General features: G+C 43.0%; 3 protein-coding genes across 4 annotated transcripts in view; 1 reads left to right on the top strand and 2 right to left on the bottom strand.

The window, feature by feature from the left end:
- COLEC11 (collectin subfamily member 11) overlaps positions 1-7,041 on the bottom strand; it is a 38,150-nt gene extending 31,109 nt beyond the window's left edge. Inside the window, exons 1-2 of one of the 2 annotated variants that reach the window (XM_032443521.1) lie at positions 2,120-7,041; positions 1,485-1,694 (exon numbers count right to left, since the gene is read on the bottom strand). The gene's annotated coding sequence lies outside the window, so the exon portion shown is untranslated. Of the gene's footprint in view, positions 1-1,484; positions 2,077-2,119 lie in introns of those variants that run through there. The other variant, XM_015859357.2, reaches the window with a different exon arrangement.
- A 3,163-nt stretch (positions 7,042-10,204) lies between these two features.
- Positions 10,205-17,055, bottom strand: RPS7 (ribosomal protein S7). The gene is made up of 7 exons (XM_015859359.1): positions 16,903-17,055; positions 16,227-16,308; positions 15,762-15,833; positions 14,154-14,297; positions 12,771-12,835; positions 10,917-11,067; positions 10,205-10,320 (listed from the first exon to the last, which is right to left on the bottom strand). Exons 2-7 carry the CDS (start codon positions 16,299-16,301, stop codon positions 10,243-10,245), a joined length of 585 nt encoding a protein of 194 aa, XP_015714845.1. The 5' UTR covers positions 16,302-16,308; positions 16,903-17,055; the 3' UTR covers positions 10,205-10,242.
- Positions 17,056-20,384: 3,329 nt separating this feature from the next.
- Positions 20,385-26,745, top strand: RNASEH1 (ribonuclease H1). Its single transcript, XM_015859378.2, has 8 exons — positions 20,385-20,555; positions 20,661-20,785; positions 21,742-21,936; positions 22,329-22,428; positions 22,904-22,958; positions 24,011-24,095; positions 24,746-24,870; positions 26,242-26,745. The coding sequence occupies exons 1-8, from the start codon at positions 20,446-20,448 to the stop codon at positions 26,326-26,328; spliced, it is 882 nt and encodes a 293-aa protein (XP_015714864.1). The 5' UTR covers positions 20,385-20,445; the 3' UTR covers positions 26,329-26,745.

Here is a 26,745-nt window from a genome sequence, read left to right as displayed (position 1 = left end):
TTTCTTTCTTTATCTATTCTTCTTCTTCATCTCAGAAGTCCCAGATGAGATCTGATCAACTCAACACTGGCAATGCTACTAATGAGGCAGATCCTCTAATCCACAGCAAATAGGGTGCTATGAAGCTCATACACAACTAGAAGAAAGCATTCAAATTTTAAACTTGCCGTTGCCTACTAGTAACTGGGGGAGCTTTTCCTGTGCTTAATTCCCTATGAGCCCAGCCTGTGTCCCTTCCACTGCACTGCATCTGACAAAACACAGCACATTGCTCCTTGCACCAAGGGGCATCACAACAGCTAGTCCCTGTGCACAGGGCCTATGGGAAGCATGGTTCAACCATAAAGCCCAGCCAGTAGTGAAAAGCAATGCAAAGCACTACAGCTCCCTGGAGACTCTGTGAGTATATTTTTGGCTAAACTCTTCTGGTTTTCAGCCAAAATACTTTGAAAAAAAGAACTAAACCACTCTGAAAAATTGACACTCCTCTTCAAAAAGCTGCTTTGTCAAAAGCCTTCCCACTTCAAAATGAATCTAGCTCAAGTTTTGGGCAGCCCTTAAGCTGACTAAATGGAGCTCTTGAAATGGTGTAAAATCTCTCAAAAGTAATCAGAAAAATAGCCCTCAACTTGATGTACAATCTGTAAACTACACTGCGCAATTCCCTGCCAGCTGCAGGACTACGCCATATTTAAAATGCCATTTTAACTATGACTTTAAGTTACATATTCTGTCTCCTTATCCCAGTTTGCACAAGACTGAAAAGCAAGTATGTGGCCCTCTGGTTACTAAACTATTGCTTATTATCACAGTTGAGCTCTTTAGACCAACATTTTATATCTTTTCACATTCTTAATCTTCATTTAGGATTCTTTTACACCACTGCCACCAACCTGATCTGGTTTTAACTGTATTAACTCTTAATTACAGTGATGTAGTACTTACTGAATCCACTGTCATCTGCTTCATTTCAGCAATGTCAGTCTTTATTCCCTGCCTTGCAGATGTATTAAAAATTCACTTTTTAAAGTGGAAAATAACCAGCTGCTGGGAAGTAAAACTCCAAGGATGAAGAAAAGTACTGAGTATTTCCAAAAGTTAAACTGAGATAGCAGTTATCTGTTATCAGAAACGTTAACAACCCCTTAATAAACTGCAATAAGTTTTAGTTAGATGAAAAACTGAAACACACTGCTTCATCCTTTGTTGCTTAAAGAAAGGAATTAACTCTTGCAGTGGCATTTTTGTATTTTCAATAGAAACACTGATCAGGAATTCCGTGCTCTAACCCACATGGGTGCTTCTGAACAGAAAGGTCCAACATTAAAAGCCTGCTGTGTTCTAGCAGATATTTCCCTTACCTTCCCCTGCTGCGTGGCCATTGCCAGTCATGTTTTGCTGCTTACAAGACAGCCAGCTAACAAACACCCAAACTTTTTTCCTTCACGTTTTTTCTAAAGAATGAAAGTATAAAAGCCACTTACCTTACGGTTGCTGAGAAGATGGGAACTGCAGAACACTCTGTGCCTGCAGGGACACTGCACAGATGAACCTCATTGCTGCTGTTTACAGAAGTCTGACAGTTTTTAATTTGAAAGAGGTTGCCGTTTGCTTTTCGACAGTTCAACAAATCAGACAACACAGTTGCAAGTGTTATCTGTAAACAGCTTCCTGTTTGAAATAGATCAGCTGTCCTGCAGGACGATAATTAGGAAAGAAGTGTGGGAAAGCTGAAGAGGTCCATGATGTAAGCTTTTTATTTTGGGAATGTACTTTTTTGGGAATGCACTCTTACTCTCCCCTCCTCCTCTCTAGCAGAGAACCCCTTTTTAACCATTTAGATCTATGCAGCTCTAAGCTATGCATGCACACTGCGCTTTTACAGTACTTTCCCTCCTTGGCTTAATTCCTAATAACTGATAGTAAAAACACACAACATGCAGCACTGAATATGATCGCATTATGTGGATAATTGACATATTTTCCTTAGTGAAACTGTACCTAATTTTGCAGTTGGCTGCAGCATTCTCGACTTGTTGAGTAAAAAACATGCAACTTTCAGAGCCCACTCAACACTCCACAACATTAACATTGCTACCCATGTTTTTTCTACAAATACCTTTTGATATCATTTGGTGTCAGCGTGAAAAGAAGAAAAACATGATCAGAAATCCTTCATTAAAGCTTCTAAACACTTGTACAACTATTTTTCCTCTTAATCAGCTGAACCACCTCATACATTCCCCAAAATAGAAATCAGAACATCAGAAAGATTTTCAACTGTGGAACTAGAGAAAGCTCTGATAGCATCATGTGTGTGTTTGTTGGCTTTCTTATTTGCTCTCAGAGAGGTACAGGCCCTCTCCATTGAGGATTTCATGCTGTGGTGCAGGTTGCAACCCCAGTCGATACGCCCTCTCCCTCTCATGGAAGATCCCTCCCAGGACTCCTCTCCTAGCCCTGGGGTATGCAGCTTCCTTCCCACCAGGGCTCCCATTTCAAGCTCCACCACTTCATCAGCAACTTTGTTGATGAGGGAAGAGTGCTATTAACAGAGCAATCCTTTGCTCTTCTGGAGGAGAAAATTTGTTCAACCAGCACATCCCCACCTCCACGGAGGCTGTAGCTCAACAGGCAGCAAGGGCACAAACAAGATGGCAGTACTGTTACAGCAGCACAGAGGTAGCAGTACCTCACATTCAGGAAATGCCTTAGTAAGGGCAGAGCCTCTCCTACACCACCCTGTTGTCAGTTTGGGCTGGAACCTGGCTAACTTTCCTCCATCACTATCAGCTTCTGCATTTTAACAACACCAAACAGTCACAAGATGTTAAGAGCTGATGTTCACTTCCAGATGACATCAATAAAAATGAGAAAATTGTAGAACAAACGTAACTATGTAAGCACTGCACAACTCAAACTTGAAAGCAGTTTCATGTGTACAAGCACTGTTAGTCGAGCAGGATCAGAAGGCAATCACCAGGACTGGGCCCTTGCAGCACTCTGTTGGCAGCAGCTTGCTGAGAGAAATGTTTGATGTAAAGAATGCAGCCAAGTGACTGCAGTCCAAGCCTTTGAAGATCATATTACGATGGCAAAGGCAACAGCCATTTACATACATATCTACTCTCCCTATATAAACAGGCAAATAACTGAGGCCAGAAACAGAATTCAAGGGAGAAAGAGCCATTTCAGGGAAAGTTAGAATGTAGAATTGAAATGTAGAATTAAACACCATGCGAACAGAAGTGAAGAATAAACATAAATGCTCAGAGTTCAAAAGTGAAGGCCAAACACTATAGATGTAATGAAGTGTATTTGTCAAAAAAATAAAAAATAAAATAAAATTAAAAAAATCAGAAAATAAATGTGCTGTTTCAACTAGGAGAATAAGAGAGGTGCACTCCTCTATACTACTGGATAATGGTATCCCTCAGCCACAGAAAGCCGACCAGAGGCTGCACAGCCATGATAAGACCTCACCTGAACTATGACTGCTATGGGCAGTTTAGGGTGCTGCTGCTCAGGCTATGCCAGAGCAGCTTAAGCGTTTACCTTCCATCTTCTGCATCTAGCTCTGTCCCTTTCCATAGCTTAGCCAACCCAACAACAGCTATTCAGCCTCAGGAGGTCTCAGTAGTTGTTGGCAGCTGACCAAACATTAACAGCCCAGCCTGTACACTGTGGCAGTTCAAGAGCTGGTTCACAAGTTTTTCAGCCACCCTTGCTGGTAAAGGGACAACCCTCGGGCTTGCATGAAACATAGATCAGCTATCTCAGCTCAGTCCACAACCAGACATTCATTCAGCCATGTTGACACAGTAATGAGAATATCTGGATTCAAATAGTTCCCCCCCTCCAAAAAAAAAAGGCTTTTTTTTTGTTTTTTTTCTTGAAACAACGGGGAAAAATGCATTTGTACATTCTCTGAGCCTTCAGGCAGATTCTTCTGCTCTCTCCACAGCGAATTTGCATTATCCCTGTCTGTAAGAGGATTAAATAGAATATTCATTGAAAAACACGATATCCATTTAAAAATATTGTTTTGGAAAGACAAAGGCCTAGAATTCTCTCCTCAGTTTGGAAAAACATCCAATAGCATCAAAGAGTCACAGAACAGCTGAGAATGGAGCAGATCTCTGGAGGCGTTCTTGTTCAACCCCTGCTCAAACAAGACAAGGGACATTCTAGTTCAGAATTTTAGGGATGGAAATAGCCCATATCCAAAGTCTTTAATAAGTCAAAAATTCAAATCCAATTGCTGGATTTAAGCACATCACAAGTTGTGTCACAAATGCTGTTCCACTCCTTGAAAACAAGAGCAGCCTCGCTAACCAGCCTTTGCTAAGACTCACAGGGCAGACTCCAAAGAGAGGCAAGAAAATGCAGCAGATCCACCTCCCACGGTACAGATGTGCACATCAGAGTGCTGTGTGGACTCCCTTCTTTACTCCTTACAACCAAGTGAAGTTTCCTTTTTCCCTTGGCTTCACCCAACAACCACTTAACTAAGAAAATAGAAAACAATTTTATTACATGTAAAAAAAAATGGGAATTAAAAAAGTCTGCACTGCTGCCCCTGTGAAGATATCCATACATACCTCATTCCATTAATGGAGCCAGGAAGGGCAGACACCACCACTCTAGTCTGATGAACAGGAAAGAAGAGAAACCATCATCCTTAATGTCTTCTCAGATATGGGTGGGAAAGTTTAGCACGAAAGCAGCAACACTGGGTTGTTTGGGTTTTTTTTATACAACAGTGTAAAATCTAGCTTTCTAAGCAGCATTCACTGTAGAAGTTGCAAGACTGCATTCTGTTGTTTCCCATCTCTTAATCTGAAAGCATCTCTCCAATGCCTGGCTCTACTTTTCTCCTTGTCTGTCCAGAGGAAAGATCTCATCTGAACCAGAAATGTAAACAAAGACCAAGTTTGTGATCACCAGAGGAATCTGAACATCCATAAGTCTACTGGTCCCAGTGAGATGCACCTGAGAGCCTGGAGGGAACAGGCTGATGCAGTTGCCAAGCCACTCTTGATATCTGAAAGGTTATGGCAGTCAGGTAAGGTCCCTGGTGACAAGAAAATAAGCAATATTTTACCCAGTTTTAAGAATGGTAGAAAGGATGACCCAGGGAACTACCTGTCAGCCTCAGCCTGGTGTCTGGGAAGATAACTGATCTGTCCTAGTTACGCTTAGACACATTGAAGATGATCAAAGACAACAAGCATGGCTCCACCAAGGGCAAGTTCTCCCTGACCAAGCTAGTGGCTTTCCACAGTGGCATAATGTCATCAGTGGACAAGAACCACTGCCACCTATCCAAACTTCAGTAAGGCCTTCAACATGGTCCCCCACAGCATCTTTGTCCCAAATTGGAAATCCATGGATTTGATGAGTGGACTGTGATGGACAAGGAACTGACTGCAACACTGCACTAAGAGTGTGATGGTCAAGAACTCAATGTCCAGATGGAGGGAAGGGACAGGTGATGTCCATCAGGGATCAGTTCTTGGACAGAAGCTCTTTAATATCTTCATCAATTACATCAACGGTGGTATCAAGCACACTCTCCCCAAGTTTGCAGATATCAAGCTATATGGTGTGGTCAACATGCCCGAGGGACAGGATGCCATCCAGAGATCATCTCAAGTAGTAGGCCCAGGAGAAGTTCATGAGGTTCAGGAAATCCACGTGAAAAGGTCTTGCACCTGGGTCATGGCAACTCTTCCATCAGTACAAGGTGAGGACAAAAGGATTGAGCACACCTTAAAATGACCTGGGGGTACCAGTGGATGGGAAGCTGGACATGAGAAAGACCAGACCAGAAAGCCAACCACATCCTGGGCTGCCTCAAAAGAAGTGTTATCAGCAGGTTGAGGGATGTGATCCTGCCTCTCTGTGCTGGTGAGACCTCACGTATGTCCAGACGGGGAATCATTAGTACAGTAGAAATATGGATCTGTTGGACAGCATCCAGAGGAGGGGCACAAAAACAATCAAACATATGGAATGCCTCACAGGCTGTTTTTTTTTTACAGTAAGCACAGTGAAGCATTGGAACAGGATCCCTCAGAGGTGGTAGATGCTACATCCCAAGAAACAGAGTCAAGCTGGACAGGGCTCTGAGCAACTGGATCTAGAGGTACCACCCCTGTTTATTACAGGGGGGTTAGACTAGATGGCCTTTAAAGGTCACTTTCACCTCAAACAATTCTACGTCAGCACAAAAATTCAAGCTGTTAATATTATGTGGCCCATTAGCTGTTAACTATTTAACAACACCTAGCTGTTAACTATTTAACAACACTGCCGTAAGCTTAAGAATGATTTTCCTGGAAAACAGAAAGAATAGCAGTAATTGATGGGTAGAGGATGCAACATCTGTACTTGCAACCTGTAACAAAGCCAAAGACTTTCTCCTCTTGATCACTAGAAATAAGATCAAGTACGTGCAATTTTCTGTAGGGAACATTGACTCATAGTGAATTTAAGTTTTTAACACACACACACAAGGCCAGCAATAAGAATCACAGCAAAACCACTTACAGAGGGATCAACAATTTGCACTGATCGATGCTGCAGTCAAGCTTGTATAGTGGAAAGAGACTCATTCCCCTAGTCTAGCCATAATACTTCCTTTTCTGTGACTGTATGGCTTTCCATAATCTAAAGGTTTTTTTTCCTATCATTCTGATACAGCTATAGAAACCTAGAAAGCCCATACCACAGAAGATCAAAGACAGTCTGGGGGCTTGGGGGTGTTTTTATTGGTATTGCTCTTTAGATGTAACTCAAAATTGGACTAAAGCTTCCTGCTTAGAAGTTTTAGGAAATGTGAAAGCACAAGAAAAAGATTCTTGAAGCTCATAATGCAACAGTATTTCTTTTAACGCTGTTTGAAGGCTGAGAGAGCTTGGGTTGTTTTCAGATTAGAGAAGGCTTTGCGGTGACCTCAGAGTGGCTTTTCAGTATCTAAAGGGGGACTGTAGAGAAAGAAGGGGATGGACTGTGATTCTGTGATTCTGTGACTCTTTATCAGGGTCTGCTGAGGCAGGACAAGGGGAAATGGTTTCAAGCTGAGATTTAGATTGGATACAAGGTAGAAAGGCTTTTTTTTTTTTGTTTTTGTTTGTGTTTCCACAAGGGTGGCAAGGCACTGGAACAGGTTGTCCAGGACATTAGTGGATGCCCCATACCTGAAGACACCTAAGGTCAGGCTGGATGGGGATCTGAGCACCTGACTGAGCTGTAGGTGTCCCTGTCCATTGCAGGGGCATTGGACTAGATAACTTTTAAGGGTCGCTTTCGGCTCAAACATTTCAATGATTCTGCAATAACGGTAGTATTAAAACTTGCCAGATACTCCTACTTAAATTCAAGAGGAGCTTATGAGACATGCTATCATGAATCAAAGTAACACATCAATAAAAGACAAGTCAAGCACTCCAAATGTAGTCTCTCAAAGTAGACCACTAACACATCTATACACCTATTCCAATGGACATCAACCAGAAGCAACTTTCCTCACAGACAGAAATATCTGAAGATATCTGCAAAATTCATATGCAGAGTCTTCTTACAAGGTTCAAGTCTTAAGAGCACCTAATGTCTTTGTTATTCATTTTGCTTGATTGGGCTACTCTAGGCAAGCATCAGTTTTTCTATACTTATAAGAATGCAATCTGTCTCTCTACATTGACATTGTCCACACACAGTTGCTGCACAGGCCTTCATGCAGAATGCCTCATCACTTTTTCACAAAGACCAATAATAAACTCCTGAGAAACCATGCTTTCAGAGTTCAAATGTGACAGCACATGAAAGGTACAGGGAAAGTCTAGCATCATCTCATTTGGAGGCTCCTTTAGGTTAAAGTAACATTTGACATTAGTATTCCATCAGCCTCATTAGCACTTGACCAGATGGCATCAACTGACTTTCCAGATTGCAGGCATTCATTTGATGCACTTGTCAAGGGAGAAAGGGAATTGTCTGACTGTATCACTGACACTAAGACACAAGGGAGTCCATGAATGAAGGTAAACTAGGACAAAAGTCTTTTGCTGAGCATGCAGCCTGGTATTTTTATGCTACAAAAATTCACCTTTACTTGTAGCTTAGTTTATGTAAAAAAAAAATTGTTTTGTGTGTTATCATTTCAAAGAATTTGCTTATAGGACCAGCATGGGCCTCTGCATTTCATGTAGTTCAAAGGGCTTATAATGACAGCCAAGAAATAAATTCTACAGCCAGCTGGCAATGCCTGCAAACATTAGCAATCTTCGTGTTCAGTATACTTGATTTCCACCCCAAGCCCCCCAGAGCTTCAAAACTCGAACTGCTACTGACATTTTTATTACTAAGAGAGCAAGCCTGTTTCACCATGGAAAAAGAAATACGGCCTATTGAAGATTGCTGTCTGAACATCACTTCTACTTGCAGATGTTACACAGCCCCAGTAGGCTCACGACTTCTACCTAAATGTAGATAACATCTGCTAAGTCTCCATACAGTCCCCTAACTGCTCCTTCCAACCCACGCTAGCATGTAACTATTTGCAAAGGATATCATCTGTGACTGTTGCAAAGAAAGTTCAGTAACATCTGACTTGAGAGCAGATTTCCTTCCCAAACCCCTTGTCATCAACCTGACAAATGCCCATTTTACTGATGAAAATCTGAATTCTATTACTCCACCCAAACAGACAGAATTCAAGAGTATACTCCAGAGACAGGAGAGAGAAAAGGGCCTTAAAATGAGAAAATTTCTTCAAATTACAGCCTGTTTTGTACATAATCGAGCCTTCTCAGTAAGTAGCTCTAAACTAGCTACTAATTACAACAGGGCATATGTATTTTCTTTATTCTCTTTGTATTGACTACATCAAAAACAGCCACCTACTACTACCTGCGCTGTACTTTCAACAGAAACTACAACACAACTCAAATAGCTTCACTCCTAAAGAGAGCTATAAAATAGGAAGCCAACAGAACCACAGTAAATAAGAAAGTAAAGGTACAAAGACTCACAGTAAGTGACACTTGCCTTCCCTCTAGGGGAAAAATGCAAGCTATTAGGAACTCCTGGTATATGGCCTGTTACTTATTTATCTCTCCATTAGGCTCTCTCTCTAAAGGGGTGGCTTTTATTGTATTATCCACTTCGTCATAAGCAGAATAGTCAGTTCAGCAGCGCTAAGTACTAAATTAATATAAATTGCTCAGAACATTTACACACAAGTCCAGAGAGTCACTCTGCCATGAGCTGGAAATAATGGTACTGCAGGCGATTCCAGTCATAGCTACAGATGCCAACTATGCACAGCTTTTGGAGCACTGTCACAGCTGCTATCATACAGCTAGTCCTTCCCCACCTCTCCCCATATGGCCAAGTATATATGGAATTATGGTAGAACACCATACAGAGATACCATTCCAAAAGGCACTTCTTCACCATAGCCTGTCTATCCCTGCCTTAAGTTATTAGAGATGGCATGCCTACCTAAGTTACTCCAATACTAATATACATACTTGCTAATACATGGAAACAAAAATCCATGACTTCTGAAAGCAAGATCAACTACTATAAAACCGTAATTTCCAGCCAGCAAGATGGTCGATCCCTCAGATAGGAAAATGGCTTCCCATTTTATTCTTCTGGGAACAGGAAGCCTCAGTAATTGCTTTTAGCTAAGAGCCAGTAACATAGTCCTGCCACTTCATAAAAGCATGGAAGTTACCTCAAATTCAGCCTCTGTCTTCCCAACCATTTTGCAAAATATCAGCTCCTTTTTCAGGTATGTCATTGCTCTATGTTTAAAGGTCAACATCTGCTTTGTAGAACACTACTAACATCAGGAACACATGAATCTCCAACTGACAGTCTTACATGCAAAACTCAGGAGTACAACTACTCTAAGGTAAGCCTTCACATTCTCTCCAGAAAAGCAAATATCAACATTTTTCTTGATGCTTTTCTAAACTGATTCTCTGTGCAGACTACACTCTTTCCCCCATAGCAGTGCTTTGACAGTGTCACAAATAACCTAAGAAGGCCTTGGGAAGCACTGGCACCTAAGTACATAGTACTTAGTATTTTGGTACACAAATGCCACTCATTCTGAAAGTAGAGAAGTCCCATGAACCAGTTAATTCCCACCTAGGTTCATGGAACTGGAACTTTAAATGAGATTACTCCGTTATATGAACAGTTGTTTATTCAGCCATCTTTTATACTTTACAGCTGGAATTCAGGAAACTCAAACACCACATCTTTGCCTGTAAGCTTCTTGTAGACACCAGAAAATGTTTCCACCTGTGAAGACAGACAACCATGTTTATATACAGTGTATAGAAAGATAAAATCAATGTTAACATAGTTCAGATACTACATCTTTTTTGCCCACTGTACCATTGCTATTAACTGAATTCACAGGCTGATTAATTTCTTTATTTCTATCTTCAGATAAAGATTACTGAGCATTTACATAGAACACAAACATTCTCTGAAAATATTTAGTCTCCCTGATTTGGAAGCAATGGAGATCCATAAGTTAAGCTACCTAAATGCATTCCCTCAAAAAACAAAAAACAAAACAAAAATACAAAGTGATTGGGAGCTTCAGGTCATACAAAACAAATCAGTTAAAGATCAAAACTGGACTCTCCACTCTAAATCCAAACCCCCCATGATGAAGCCAATATAGCTACTTTGAAATCAGGTTCTGGCAAGCTGAGCTAGACCTTCAGTTGAAAACTGCCTTGCCAAATCTTTAGCACCTTATTCCAATACTGCTAACAAGAACATCTCCATTGCCACTAGCCCTAAAGCACTCTTTTTCTGCATTACTTAATAAAGTTAGCCAAATCAGAACGCCACCCCATCTTGAATAGTAACGTAAATTTGTTTACCTTGTGTTCAACATTATTCTGTTGTGCTTTGTCCAAATGGACTTTTATGAGCCTGCTGCCATCCAGTTTTACGCGGATTCTCTTGCCCACAATTTCACTTGGGAAGACCAGATCTTCAAGAATGGCATCGTGCACTGCAGTAAGCGTACGGCTGAAATGCCACATTTGTATCATTAAAATACATCCTTTGGCCAAATTTTCTTGTCTGCTAAATTTTCTAGTCAAAAAAGGCTTCAACCTTCCCTACTATGCCTCCACTGAAACTTGAGTGAAGTGCTTCATTTGTTTGGTAAACACTGCAATTCCATCTCTTCACAGGTCATTGGAAAGAATAGAAGCTTAACTTCTGCAAGCTGTGTAGGCCTTGACAAGAGCATGAGGAAAAAATATGTAGACAGGTTTTTGACCTATGAGATCACATACTGCTCTGCCAAACAACACTGAAGCAGTCTAACTCTACACATTTAAGGACTATTTGATGTACTTCAGAACTAACTTGTCCCACCTGCAATTTCACCAGAAGAGTCTAAGTGTGCAAGCATATAAACTACACAGAACACATTCATAGGAGAGAGTTTGGAAAACACCGCTTTCTCCATCTTCCTAAATCTAAGTGGTTTACAGTGTATTGCAGGAAAAGTCTACTTGGTGAGTAGCCCTTCCTCAGAAAATATGGACTACAATTGTGTTCTTGCCCTTAAACTGTCTGAAAGTGAACCAAAATTAGAAAAATGAATCCAGGTCATTTTGTTTATGAGTAGATGGCTACTAATAAAATTACAAGCTTTCCTACCTGTGTTTTCAAGGCAGTATCACTAATAACAAAGACCACTGTCTACAACTGCATTTCAAACTTGCAAAAATTAGCATAGATACGACAAGACATACATCCATCAAGTTTCTGTAATTTGCAATACATATGTCATAGTTTTACTACCCTATTAGTCTGACCTAGCATCAGGCTTTGAAAGGACAGTCCCTGCACACTCTCCTTCCCTCTCGCTAAGTACACAAGTATTGCTGATTGGGTACATGGATACAACTTCTCTACCCATGGTGCAACACAAGTTATAAGGTAACAGAGGCAAAGTCTTCCAAGGGCAGGACTGCAGGTAAGTTAATTAATATGAAATTGCAACTTTAAAATCATTGCTTGAAAACCTCAAGATACAATTTAGGCAGGACACAAGCATAGCGCCAAGACTAAAAGTAGTTACAGGATCACGCTACCTGGGCTACATGCTGACAAAGTAAGATACAGAACAGCACAGACAAGGCACTGACACACTAGCACTGTCTATCTAGCAATACCTCAGGGAGATCAAACAAGCAGGGATGCCATTTAACACAAGTCACTACTGCTGTTGAAATTACATCCAGGGAGAAGTACTTATACCCTGCTTCAGTCACTCCGCCACTCACTGCATTGCTTCAGCATCACAGCCCTGCCTTTTGTATGGTCTACCACGCAATGCAACTCTTCATACAATTAAAAACAAAGTCATAAAAATTCTTGTCAGCACGTTGTGCTAACAGTCAGCTGGACAGGTCACTGAAATCACTACTGCTAGCTACAAACTGGCTAGAGCTTTATTGAGAAATATAGATGAGTCTTTTGGGTTTTTTCCTAAGAAATGCAATACACTGTACAAAGACTGTCTATTTACTGCACCCTTTAACACTGAAGTGGCAAATACTACTTCACCACTATTAAGCAGTAAGAGGAAGGATGAGACCATCCAATCATTTAAGTCATTTCTCAAGGAAAAAAAAAAAAAAAGGAATAAATTTGACTAGATGTTACTTGAATGAGCTACCAAGCTCTGACATCCTGCATTATTCTAATTTACTTACCTCCTGGGACGTTTTTGCTTGTTTTTTGTGCGGCTTTTTCTCGTTGGTTTGGGCAGAATCCTTCTCTGTTGAAAAAAATAAAAAAGGATGTAACTTCATAGTATGTAGCATTTATACCACCATGCTTGGTTTTTCTTGCTTGGGCTGATGTGACTCGTCCTGCTTCAAACTAAACAATACCTAAATGCCACATACAGGTAGATGACATCTTAGAAGCACTAGTATATGAGGCATATATCACAGAATCACAGAATTGTAGGGGTTGGAAGGGACCTCTAGAGATCATCGAGTCCAACCCCTCTGCCAAAGCAGGTTCCCTACACCACGATATAATATACAGTCCCCTAATTTAAAAGTATTCTGATCCAAGAGCAGCACCTACAGATATTTATAAGAGCTTAGGTTAGTAAAAGTTATTTTCTACTTCTCTGTCTTCAAGAGTAAATACATTAAAACCCTGAATTGTAGATGCACTTGAAGCCATCTGCAGTATTTTCCACCAACACATTACAGCTTCTCCATGACTGTATTCATGGGGTGGTACTATAATCCACACTGTTGTGTCACGTTCAAAAACATTACTTTCAGCAGAACTGCACGCTGCCTTTTACAATATGGATTACTACAATGACGGTGAGCCAGAAGCACTCCATCAGAAAAAGACTTCTTGCAAACAAAGATTCAGGGTAAGGTAATCTGACTGTCTTAAAATTACATTACAAACAATTTTTGCTGAAGAGGTACAGCCTAGAAAGTAGCTAACTGTCCACCCTGCAGACAGACTTCTAAGTCTGTTTTCCCCCTAGCACTCCACACAGATCCATCCATCACCTTTTGTGGCATAGCTTCTTCCCTAAATTCAGAACTGTGATTAAGTCACTAGATCCAGATCTTTTTTCTCTCCCATTAATCATTAAGTGCTTAGCTTTTGTAACTGTAGTAAGACTACCGTTAATATTAGCCCTATTTTCAAGCTTTGCTTCTCAAACTTTGAAAGGAGTAAAAGAGGCCAGAACAAGAAAATTATATCACCATCCTCAAAAAACCTTCACATCTCACATAAAAAAAGTTTACATAGCCTTGGCTGTTAGCCGTAATCATTTCAGTTTACATTCACAGAGGGACTACACTACATACTGTTGGTACAAAAAATACACACTGTATTGCTGTTATCTTGAATGGAGGAAACAAGAAGTGTAGTGGAACACCACAAGAGACTACATAGAGACACTGTGGAATCTCAGTATTTGATTCTCCCCTAGACAAAACCACTGCTCACCTGACCTAACACTGGAAACAGTCCTGTCTCGTACAAGAGACTGGACTACATCACCTCTAGGAATCCCTTCAAATCAATACTCCCATGACTTCCAAGTGTTTTACCTGAGCAATGAACACCACATGCTTTCCGCTGAATTTCTTTTCCAGCTCTCGAACTAGCCGCACCTGAATCTTCTGGAAAGATTTCAGCTGAGGAACTGGTACGAAGATAATGATGGCTTTCCTGCCACCACCTACTTCAATTTCCTGAAAGAGAAGTAGAAACTAAACATCACCTAGGGATTGAGAAGGAACATTCACTTTGATCATCAATACCCTGAATAGGGACATTTGAAATCCTTACTTACAACTTTCTAAGAAATGAGCACCAGGAGGTACCTATTTTAACACATTTATGAACAAGAATTAAACAGAAAAACCTCTGTCAGAGCATTTGTTGTAAGTATATGCATTACAGCAAAACAAGATGAAACTCATGAGTGAGAATCCTAACCATACTGAATGCTTACCATCACACCTGAAACGTTACCCACATGCTGATACCAAGTTTCTAATGCAGACAAAGATTACAGCAATAACTGCTGGGTTTTGAGCAACCACTTCATGGCATCACCTTCTATCCACTATTTACCAAGGCATGCATCACTACTCAAAACACTTCCTCTTCACCTCCAATAAACAGGCTTGCATCATACCTACAGATTATTCTTCTCCTTGTATTTTTTTTCTTCAGCAGTTATTCAAAACGTAAGGAAATTGCAGAAGTTTACAAGGCACTTACCCCTGTGGTTAGGTCCATAGGAGATGCTCATTCTCCAACAGAGCAGAAAGCTGAGTTGTGTTTCACCAGCTATGCTCCCACATAAGTTAATTCAAATGCCCACAAAAGTGTCACCATAAGTAACACCACGTAGCTATAGTAGGCTTAGTAAATTAAAACATTGTTTAAAAACTCACTACAGACAGTGTGCACTGGACTTCAGCAGCAGAACAGATCTTCTGAAGGGCCCCTTCAGTGAAGTGAACTTATATACCAAGCTGACCCCTGCATTCTCACACCCTAACTCAGCTCTGTGATCTTTCTGCCTTTACACCTACATGTATGTCAGTGGGCTTGGGCAAGAACAAAAAAGCACCCTGCTTAACTCTGGCTACAGCAATCAGCCTCAGAAGTCCTATCCAGTCTCCTTGCCTGACAAATTCTATAGATTTTTTTCCTACTCTACGGATTCAGTTGGCTCTACAAACTAAACTTTAAACAAAACCAACCCACATCACATCATCAAGTCAGTCAACTTCAATGACCCACCACTGATCCATTGTTTGTTGTCTAAAACAGCATTTACTATAAGCTAACTCTACCAGAATTATTACTGTTTATGCCCCTGACCAACACGAGATATGTCAAACATACCTACTAAGCAAATATCCACACAAAAAAGCCATTTTCAGACCCCAAGTCCAGGTTGCAGAAACACAAGTTACTCATTCTAAACATGCTTACTTGAATGACAGTTTGACGTTTTAAGTTCTAGTGACTTTTCAAACCGACTCCTAAACAAGAAGCTATTACAGAATGCTCTGCATTGATAGCAAGTATAAGATATACTACAACAGCACATAGTGAAACAACCATAGCACGATAACATCTGCAAAAATGAACAGAGAGCAAGCTGCATAGCAATACTTTGCCAAGAACACCTGGCCTACCTTAGCTGCTGTGATGTTCAACTCCCGCAGCTGAGCCTTTAAGTCAGAGTTCATCTCCAACTCCAGGAGAGCCTAAAAAAAAAGGAAAGTTGCAGAAAAATCCATTCAGTTCAATTCATAAATAACCCTTGAGAATAAAGCACAATCAGTGACGTAGATGTTCTTTCCCTGCAGGCCACGCTGACATATGCAACAACACTCAACTGGTGGGAAACATGATCTAGTGGATGACAACCCTGCCCCTGGCAGGGGGGTGGAACAGAATGGGCTTTAAGGTCCCCTTCAACCCAAGCCATTCTACAACATCCCATAATTCCAAGAACACAAGGCAGACTAACAGGGTAGTAAGAAAAGAAATGCATTTAGAAAGCAGCAGCCTTAAAGTTTAAGCTTTAGAGAGTTGTCAACACACTAATTTGACAACCCGTACAGGGTTACTGAACAACAGAAGGAAAACACACATACCTGGGATATACCAGACTCGAACTCATCTGGCTTTTCACCATTAGGCTTCACAATCTTTGCACTTGAGCTGAACATGGCCTTTCTGCAATGCAAAAGAACGTCTCAATTGCCACTGGGAACGTGTCCACCACTACAAGTAGAGTAACGTGCTGGATTTCAACCACACGCTTTAAAACGAAATCAAGGACAATCTCAGGGGCTGTGCAAACCCCTCACAACACTGCAGGGTAAGCTGACCGCTGCAAGGCCAAAACCTGACGGGTAAGGAGGGACGGGTAGAGCACACTGCGGCACCCGCGTGTGCTCTACGCTCCAGCAAGATCCCAAGAGCGCTCACGGAGCCCACGCGCCAGCAAGTAAGGCGTCCTTCCCGGCACCGAGGATCCGCACCTCAGCCCCAGCCCCAGCCCCCCGCTCCAGCCCCGCGCCCCGCCGCTCCGCCGTCACGGCCTCCTCCAGGGCGCGACCAGAGCAGGGAGGCGGAGAACCCCGCCAGTTTCCTTCCCCAAGATCCAAGAGCCCCGCGACCATCGGGCCTCAGGCAGGCGCTAATCCGAAGCATCCCCCTCCGACGAGGCCCAGGGAGCCGCCGCTGGGCAGCCTGAGCCGTATTGCCCCGGCGGCTGGGGAAAAACAAGCACCGGCAACCAGGCCCCAGAGAGGCCCGAGCTCCTACCTCGCTCAGCGCCGGCCTAGGAAGAGGGAGAGCTCTCGCGAGAGCGCCTCAGATCGCGGCCCGGGAGGCGCTCGCAACGCCCACCGCGAGGTGAAGCCGAAGTAGGAAGTAGGGCAGAGAGAATCGTTCGGAGCAATGCTGATTCTGGATGGCTTCCGGCACCGTGATGCCACAAAGGGCTCTCTCTCCAAGTACTGGCGTGGCGCCTGCTGATGAGGTCATCATCAGCTGCTGGACGGCGAGGAAAGGGGGGAGGCTGGGGATTGGGCTCGGTCACAGGGCGGCCATGGTTGGAAGGGAGCTCAGTCAGCATGCCCCGTCCTTGGAGGTGTTCAAGGCCAGGTTGGACGGGGCCCTGGGCAACCTGATCTAGTAAAGGTGTATGTTTGGTGGCACTGCCAGGCAGGAGGGTTGGAACTACATGATCCTTCTGTGGGAATCAAATGTTGTTTCTGCATTTAGAATAAGATAAGAATATTTTATTTCAAGGTCTCATTATATAAGTAAAGGAATTTGTAGTTATTAGGTAGAAATCACAGCTACAAAGACTGCAGCTCCTGTCTGTCCAGCTGTCTGAAATAGACACTACTGGTTTTTGGTGCTGGACAAATAAGACCTGAGTAATAAAGGATCCAAAGAGGAGAAGTTAAAATAATTAACAATATGCCTGTATAAACTAGCAACAATGTATGTATTAATGTTTTATTGTACAAAAATACAAGTCGTGACATACCTAAGGATGTGCCTGAAGAGATATCGGGAAGGACTGGAATCTTTGTTTAACAAAGGCATCTGGGACAAAATGGAAGAAGCTTTGAAGGGAATCAACATATCAATACGATAAGAGTACCGAGACATCTTGGAAACAGAAACAGCAGGATGGCGACTGACAAGATAGCAAGTGAACTAACAAATTTCAGAATGTAATTAACAAATGCAAACCTCGGGTAAAATTGTAACTTGTAATACCCAACCAAAGGGGAGAGGGGAGGGGAAAACATATGGGAGAAAAGGTATAAAAACTGTAACATCATGTCCATAGGTGTGCTTCTGCCATCAGGGCGCCCGCCATTGCAATCGCAAATAAAAACTGCTTTTATCAGAGATACTGTCCTGACCAAAAATTATTGAGAATATTTCCAACAACACCTCCAGGGACAGGGCATCCACAGCCTAAATGATGTTCAGCCCTCATATCCTTGATGATAACATGAGTGTTATCTGCTGCATTCAGGTGCTACCTCAGGATGTGAGTTCTGGGCTCTGTGTTCTCTCATCGCTGGAACCCCGTTCATATATTCACACAAAGGCAGCACTGCTATGTTTCAGTTTCAGGTTGCTAAAAACAGAGCCACAGAATACCCTGAGTTCAGAAGGACCCACAAACATCACTGAATCCACCTCCTGGTTCCACACAGGACCACCAAAAATTCTAACCCTGTGTCTGAAAGTGGTGCCCAAGTGCTCCTTGAACAGGCTGTGCCCGCTGCCCTGGGAAGCCTCTTCCATGCCCACCATCCTCTCTGGTGATGAGCCTTTGACCTTCCCACAGTATCAGCTGGCTTTTCTCCCCACAACAGCAAACAGCATCTCTGTGGTCTTCCCATGTCACCTGACTTTGTTTCCTGTGGCCATGCACATTCTTTTCCCACCTAAGCTCCAGAATAAGATCCCTGCTCAGCCAAGCCAGCTTTTTGGCCCACCTGAATGAGTTCAGATACTTTGAAATTGCCTGTGCCCATGCTCTTAACAGATAGTACTTAAAAAAAAGACCATTCAATCTGATCAAGAGATCTCTCTTAGCACACTCCCACGACATCCACTCGAGAAAGGTCTGTTTCAAACTACAGTCTACTCTTGACTTACATGTTGATCCATGTGAAGGTGCCTGGCTGTGAACCTGAAAGGAAGCTGAGACCTTGCATTATGGGATCTGAGTACCCCAAGTGTGATCCCACTCATAACAGTTCTCTGTTGGTGAATTTAGACAGGTTCACTACCAAGGGCAAGTCCCACACTGGTGTAGGTGTGCGACTCAGAGCAGTGTGGGTCAGAGCATTGGTTCAGTGCTCAGATTCCACAAATAAGCCTATCAACAGACAATTTTAACTTGTAATATCACATTCACTATCATCTATTACTTAAGTAAATTCTGGTAGTGGAGTGATGAGCTCCAGTTGTAAACAAAGCATTGCCAAGAATCACCCCACTCTAATCGTACAAATCATCTGCAAAAGACAGCCTATCATATTTTCTATTATTTGTAAGCTTTTTGCTAAACTTATAATAGTCAGAAAATCAGATTGCTCAGCTACCATTTTTCCTTGCAGTCTTTATTCCTTGCATGAATTTCCATGACATCCTTATAACAAAGCTGAGGAAGTGTGGGATAGATGAGTGGAAGGTGAGTTGGGCTGAGAACTGTCTGACTGGCAGAGCACAGAGGGTCATCACTGGTGGTGCAGGGTCCTGTTGGAGACCTGTAACTAGTGGTGTTCCCCAAGGGTCAGTGCTGGGTCCAGTCTTGTTCAGCATGTTCATCAATGACCTTGACAAGAGGATAGTGACCACCCTCAGCAAGTTTGCTGGTGATACGAAGCTGGGAGGATTGGCTGACATGCCTGAAGGCTGTGCTGCCATTCAGTGAGACCTGGACAGGCTGGAGAGCTGGGCAGTAAGAAACCGGATGAGGTTTAACAAATGCAAGTGAGGAGTCTTGCACCTAGGGAGAAATAATTGCATGCACCGGTACAGGCTGGGGGAAGACCTGCTGGAGAGGAGCTCTGCAGAGAGGGACCTGGGCATCCTGGTGGATGACAGATTGACCATGAGCCAGCAGTGTGCCCTTGTAGCCAAAAAAGCCAATGGCATACTGGGGTGTATTAAAAAGAGCGTGTCCAGCAGGTCGAGGGAGGTGATCCTCCCCCTCTACTCTGCCCTGGTAAGGCCTCATCTGGAATATTGTGTCCAGTTCTGGCCCACAAAGATAGCGAAGGGCCTGGAGCATCTCCCTTATGAAGAAAGGCTAAGTGAGCTGCGTCTGTTTAGCCTTGAGAAAAGAAGCCTGAGAGGAGACCTGATCCAGGTCTATAAATATCTGAGGTGCGGGGGGCAGGGTCACACAGCAGGGTGCACAGCATCAGGTCCAGGCAGCTTCTGAAGATCCCCAAGGAGGAGACCCCGCAGCCTCTTGGCAGCTCTGTCATCTGCACGGCACAGACCTCCTGCGTTCCAATCTGTATCTATTGTCCTGGCACTGGGCACCTCTGAAACGAGTCCGGCTTTGTCCTCTCTGCATCCTCACTCAAGACACTGTGAGATCCCTCTAAGCTTTCCCTACTCGAAACTGTGCAGTCCCCCTGTTCAACACCCTATACCCCGCTTCCCAATAAGTCTGACCCCAATCGCTGCCCGTAGCATGCGCTGAACGGGGCGGCGGGTGCAGCCGCTACGGCGCGTGTGCGGACGGCTGCGCAGTGCCGAGCGGCCGGGGCAGGGGCCGCGGGGCGGGGTGAGGGGTGCGGATGGCGGCGGGGCTGCGCTATGTTGCGTTGGCTCGTCGCGCTCCTCAGCCACTCTTGTTTTGTCTCCAAGGGCGGCGGCATGTTCTACGCGGTGCGCAAGGGCCGGCAGACGGGTGTCTACCGTACCTGGTAAGGCCCGAGCGCGGCCTCGATACCAGGGCTGCTCCGGGAAGCGCGCCGGGCCGCTCTCACTCCTCGCCCGGTCTCACTCCCCGCCCGCTCGCTGTGTTGCAGGGCGGAGTGCCAGCAGCAGGTGAACAGGTTTCCTTCCGCCAGCTTCAAGAAGTTCGCCACAGAGAAAGAAGCGTGGGCCTTCGTGGGCGCCGGGCCTCCGGGTGGGCAGCAATCCGCACCCGCAGGTAGGTGTGTGCTCAGCGTGGGGTGCCCGGTGTATCCCATCCTCATGTGCTACAGAGCATCATAGAATATCCCGAGATATCGCTGTACTGTCCCCCAGTACAGGCTGGGGGAAGACCTGCTGGAGAGGAGCTCTGCAGAGAGGGACCTGGGCGTCCTGGTGGATGACAGATTAACCATGAGCCAGCAGTTTGCTTGTAGCCATAAAAGCCAATGGCATACTGGGGTGTATTAAAAAGAGAGCGTGTCCGGCAGGTCGAAGGAGGTGATCCTCCCCCTCTACTCTGCCCTGGTGAGGCCTCATCTGGAAATATTGTGTCCAGTTCTGGGCTCCCCAGTACAAAAAAGACAGGATCTCTTGGAAAGAGTCCAGCGGAGGGCCACTAAATGGTGAAGGGCCTGGAGCATCTCCCCTATGAGAAAGGACTTAGGGAACTGGTCTGTTTAGCCTTGAGAAAGAAGGCTGAGAGGGACTTGATCCAGGTTTATAAATACCTGAGGTGTGGGAGCCATAGTGGTGAGGCTGGTCTCTTTTCTGTAGTGCGTGGGACAGGACTAGGGGTAATGGATGAAAGTACAGCATAGGAAGTTCGCACGAATGTGCGGAAGAACTTCTTTACAGTGAGGGTGACGGAGCACTGGAACAGGCTGCCCAGGGAGGTGGTGGAGTCTCCTTCTCTGGAGATATTTAAGACCCACCTAGACGCATACCTGTGTGACAGGGTGTAGGGAGCCTGCTTTGGCAGGGGGGTTGGACTCGATCTCTAGAGGTCCCTTCCAACCCCTACAATTCTGTGATTCTGTGAGATAGAAGGGCCCATAAGGATCATCGAGTCCTATGGCTGTTTCTCTTACATTGAAAAGCTTTCTCCATCTACATGTTTCTTCTAGGGTTTATTTTGGATAAAACTTGACCTTGTGTACATAGCTGAACTTTCTTCTTTTCTGTTTTTGGCAGAGACACCTGGCGCTTCAGCTGTAACACAGGAAGATGGAAGCCAGAGAGAGGAGCCGGGGACAGATGTCGTGTGCTGCAATGCGTGCAAAAGGCCATATGAACAGCCTACAAATGAAGAACATACTGTAAAGCGTGCAAAGCACGATGAGGGGCACTCTACACCAATAGTCAGTGAAGATAAGTTTTCATATATGGGTAAGTTCTTTAGTTATTCCATTGATTTGAGTTCTTTGTCTTTTTCATGTAAAACAGTGTAATTATTAGAAAGCTTTTAGGGAGGTTTGCATATGAAAACACCAGGCCAAGTGTAACCTGTCGTTGTTAAACTGAGAATATGAAACTTGGCACAAAGATTCCTTGTGAGCCTGACTGATTTGGAAGCAGTGTAGGGGTGAAGGTGCAATGGGGCTTCTGCTGTTATGCATTACTAATTAAAATCAGTGATATCTCTAGATGATGGTGTTCTGAAGTGCTATCCAGGGGGGGAAGTTTAGGCATTAATCTGTTAGCAGGTGTTTCTTTCTGCTTAAAGAGCCTACGTTTGTGAAGGAGTCCTTGAATTTCTGCTTTTGCTAATTCTTTTGTAGGTGAATTTGCAGTTGTTTATACAGATGGCTGTTGCTCAGGTAATGGCCGTAACAGGGCACGCGCTGGAATAGGTGTCTACTGGGGACCAGGCCACCCCTTGTAAGTAATCCACTGGGTTATTTTCTTAGATATATATGCTGATGTTTGCATTGGGTGTGCTTCGCCATGCTGGCCTCTTTCTGAATGTGAGGCCTTGCTGTTGAAACTCATGTTAATAACGGTGCTATTGGAGTAACAACTAACTGAGGAAAAACAGAAATCAGCTTTTCTAGGAAGTAAAGGTTTGGGGAAAAAAAATGATTGAGAATAATGTTTTTAAGATGCTGAAGTGGATTCAAGGATTGAAGTGGATTCAAGGATTGCAGGAAGTGTGTGTGTGTACAAAAGGCAATTAGCTGTATGTTGATGGTGGGTCCAGATATGTGGGTTGTGCTGCGTGGGTGGAAGTTAGATCTCGAATCTCCATTCATTCTTCTTTATAAAAAGAAAATAATCTTTGCTTTATGGTTCTAACCTGCAGTCAATGTACAGCACTGGTAATTTTGAGTAACTACTGTTTTTTTTTTGGATATAGAAATATCAGTGAGAGGCTTCCTGGACGACAAACTAATCAACGAGCTGAAATACACGTAAGTAGCAAATGTCTTAAAATACTTCCACATGTAGGAAACATCGTTAAGGTCGAGTATTTCAACTCTGACCTTCAGAAGGGAGTTACGGAGCTGTGATGGACATACACATAATACCAGGAGTATTGATTTCTTTAGGTTTTATTGTTCTTTGTTGCTTTCAAATAGGCAATAACTCCATCTTGAGAATTCCCAGATGTCATCAGGCCAAGCACCGATATTTAAAACTGCTTTGCATTAGGAAAACCCTATTCTCAAACCTTTGTATTTTTTTTATGTCTATGTCTCAGACCTCAGGGAAAGGGCTACTTTTATTGTAGCTAAGAGGACGATTACCTTCTTACTGTGATAGGGTCAGAATGTCATCTTTCTTTGACTATACATAATAAATAATTCCAGGAGTAACTTTTCTTACTTTGGACATAAACTTCCAACAGCCAATTTAGGCTTCCTTCTCACCTGATCTTAATTCTGGTACTGCAGTTTCCCTGCACTGCATCTTTGGAGGTAAAATGAGATGGGAAGCTGACCTGCTTAAAAACTGCAAGGAATTCCTTACAGTGAGGCACAAGCAGGGGCAATGGTGGTATGTCAGAGGAAGGACTTGCTGCTGGAAAGCTTTTCAGCATGAAGTTGAAGCCATGCCACTCATCTCTCTCTCTAATTATTATATTTCGTGGCACCACTAAAGAACAATTGGAAGCGTTTCCAAACAGTTGGAGCTGATGTGAGTCTTTGCTCTCCAAAGTTATGGAGAAGTTGCCTGGAAGTTGATGTGCTGTAAAGAGCTGTGGAGAGCTGAGCAAACAGGCAGAGAGCTGCTCCTGCATTGAAGAACTGAACAACAGATTTTACTTTATTTAACACATGGGACACTTACGTTGCTCACTCTGATTCATCTCCATTCTAAAGCATCTTTGTACTCACTGATGGAGTGACTTCAATAATATTCTTTTTAGTTCTTCTGTATTAACATCAGGTACTTTGCTGATATTTTAGTTATGTGTTCAAAATACTGTACTGAACTGTGTTTCTGTTGAAATGTTCTTAAGGCAGCCTGCAAAGCAATTGAGCAAGCAAAGAGTCAAAACATCAAGAAATTAATTATCTACACTGACAGCAAGTTCACTATTAATGGTAAGTTTATTTTAGAGTTTCTGGTTCTTGAAGACACTTGGAGATACACTGAACACAATGTCATTATGTAAGACACACAGAACATACTGGGGTTTGTGGAGACATTATAAGAGAACATGTAACACAACTCAATTAGTCAAGACTGCTTGGTGAAGAACTTGCAGAATATTGCAAGGATTACCTTCTGTCTGTATGAGATACGGTTAGAGACATATTGCCTGTAACAGTGAATGACAGAAGTAAGTAAAGGATTTTTGTCCACCACCTCCCTGGGCAGTGCATTCCAATGCCTGACTACCCTTTCCGAGAAGTAATACTCCCTAATGTCCAGCCTGGAATCTCCCCTGGCACAGCTTAAAAACATTCCCTCTAGTTCTATCACTGATTACACGAGAGAAGAGGCCAACCCCCAGCTCACTACAACCTCCCTTCAGGAAGTTATAGAGAGCTATAAGGTCTCCCCTGAGCCTCCTCTTCTCCAGGCTGAACAATGCTAGCTCCCTCAGCCTTTTTAATAATGGGAAACTAATCCTGAAGACCAAATAAGAATATTTTCTGTGATGTTTTTGCCTGAGACTTTATATGGAATTAATGTATTGAAACAGTTGTTCTTTCATAGCATGTTTTATGGTAATGCTCCCTTTGCGTAGGTATTACGAGCTGGGTTGAAAACTGGAAAACAAATGGCTGGAGAACAAGTTCAGGAGGAAGCGTGATAAATAAAGAAGACTTTCAGAAACTTGATAGTCTATCACAAGGCATAGAAATTCAGTGGGTGAGCACCTTGTTTCTTCTTCCTAATGACATCCTAAATACTCTTGTAAATTCTTATCAAGTAGGACCATAGCAATGAGTTTTATAGGGTATAAAGCTGTATGACTATAAATACAGTGAATCTGCTTGTTTTATTTAAAGCAAGTGATGTTATCGCTTCAGTGTAAGCTAGACTTTCGTAACCACTGTTGGATCTGTTGAAATGCTTGTTTGTTTTTTATTGTTCCTTATTACTGCATAGAAACTGTCTAATAATTATTTCAGTTTCTGGAAGTGTATCACAGAATCACAGAATGACCCGGGTTGGAAGGGACCTCAAGGATCATGTAGTTCCAACCCCCCTGCCTGGCAGGGCCACCAAACATACACATTTACTAGATCAGGTTGCCCAGGGCCCCGTCCAACCTGGTCTTGAGCACCTCCAAGGACGGGGCATCCACAACCTCCCTGGGCAGCCTGTTCCAGGGCCTAACCACTCTCCTAGTGAAGAACTTCCCCCTGACATCCAACCTAAATCTTCCCTCTTTTAACTTAAAACCATTTCCCCGTGTCCTGCTATTGTCAGCCCTTTCGAAGAGTTTTCTCCCCTCCTGGGTGTAAGTTCCCTTCAGATATTGAAAGGCTGCAATGAGGTCACCCCGCAACCTTCTCTTCTCCAGGCTGAACAAACCCAACTCCCTCAGTCTGTCCTCATAGGGGAGGTGCTCCAGCCCCCTGATCATCTTCGTGGCCCTAAGTGTAAATTTGGAACATAATAGTGTCTTTTTGAATTGTAACTTCCAGAGTTGCTTATCGTAGCTTTTAAGATATTGGTTCTTTTGTGTAATGGTAGTAATAAGACTACCTTAAACTGGGAAAACTAAGACTATAACCCCAAGTAAACTTAACTCTGGTTTTCTGTACCTTAGTGTTTTTTTCCAAGAAAACTGAGCACATAAGGGTCTTTAATGTGAAAAATGGATATTGAAGTGAGTGTTGTGGTTACACAGCTATTGGTTTTAATGGCATAGCTTTCTGGGAAAAGCTGGAGACTGAATGTCAGAGAGGTCTTTTCTTTCATCTGAAGGTAGAACTCTGAGTTAACAACTAAGTGTTAGTGCTGTTTTCTGCCTTTTTGTTTTTTAAAGGCTAGGTTAGGTGCTCCTTAGCCAGCTCACCTCTTGATGGTTTTCACAATCTGGCAATCCAGTTCTTGATCTTTGAAGTGAGGTTATAAAAATTACTGGGAAGAGAATGTGAGGACTTAATGTGGGCCCCTCTAAGGATTTGCTACTATGCTATGAATAGAAGGGCATTATTGCCTAAGTTTCATGTATGTGCTCTTTTTCTGGATTTCTTTGTGTGTAACACTCCTGTACTTTTGTCCTAACAGATGCATATTCCTGGTCACGCTGGTTTCCAAGGAAATGAAGAAGCTGACAGACTAGCAAGAGAAGGTGCTAGTAAACAAAAGTTGTGACATACCGGGACTAGAGACTGTTGCAGTTGGATGAAAAAGGACTCATGTAGCAGTGATAGTTTGAACTGCTGTTGCTTCAGAGTCGAACTTTGAACTGTGCTTATTTCTAGCTCAAAGTGCTAAATGCATAAACAGCCTCTGGGGAGAAAACACATTTTCATCTATGCTGTTTGTTTTACAATCAAGTCAGTATTTAGTTGATGATAAACTGCTTGCTTTTTTCTTGCATCTGACTGAAGTGCTGCTGTCAGTGTTTTTGAGCAGTCTCATAGACTTCTGAATTCATTGTAAAAACAGACTTCAGAAGAAATGATACTAAATCGTAAAAACAGACTTCAGAAGAAATGATACTAAATCTTTGTTTTCTTTTATTTCCTTCTGATGAAATAAATTATTATTTTTTGTTTGTTTGTTTGT

Source organism: Coturnix japonica, chromosome 3 (assembly GCF_001577835.2).
Source record: "Coturnix japonica isolate 7356 chromosome 3, Coturnix japonica 2.1, whole genome shotgun sequence".
Taxonomy (NCBI): domain Eukaryota; kingdom Metazoa; phylum Chordata; class Aves; order Galliformes; family Phasianidae; genus Coturnix; species Coturnix japonica.
Note: the sequence above shows the minus strand (reverse complement) of the source record. Positions and strands in the feature narration are given on the sequence as shown.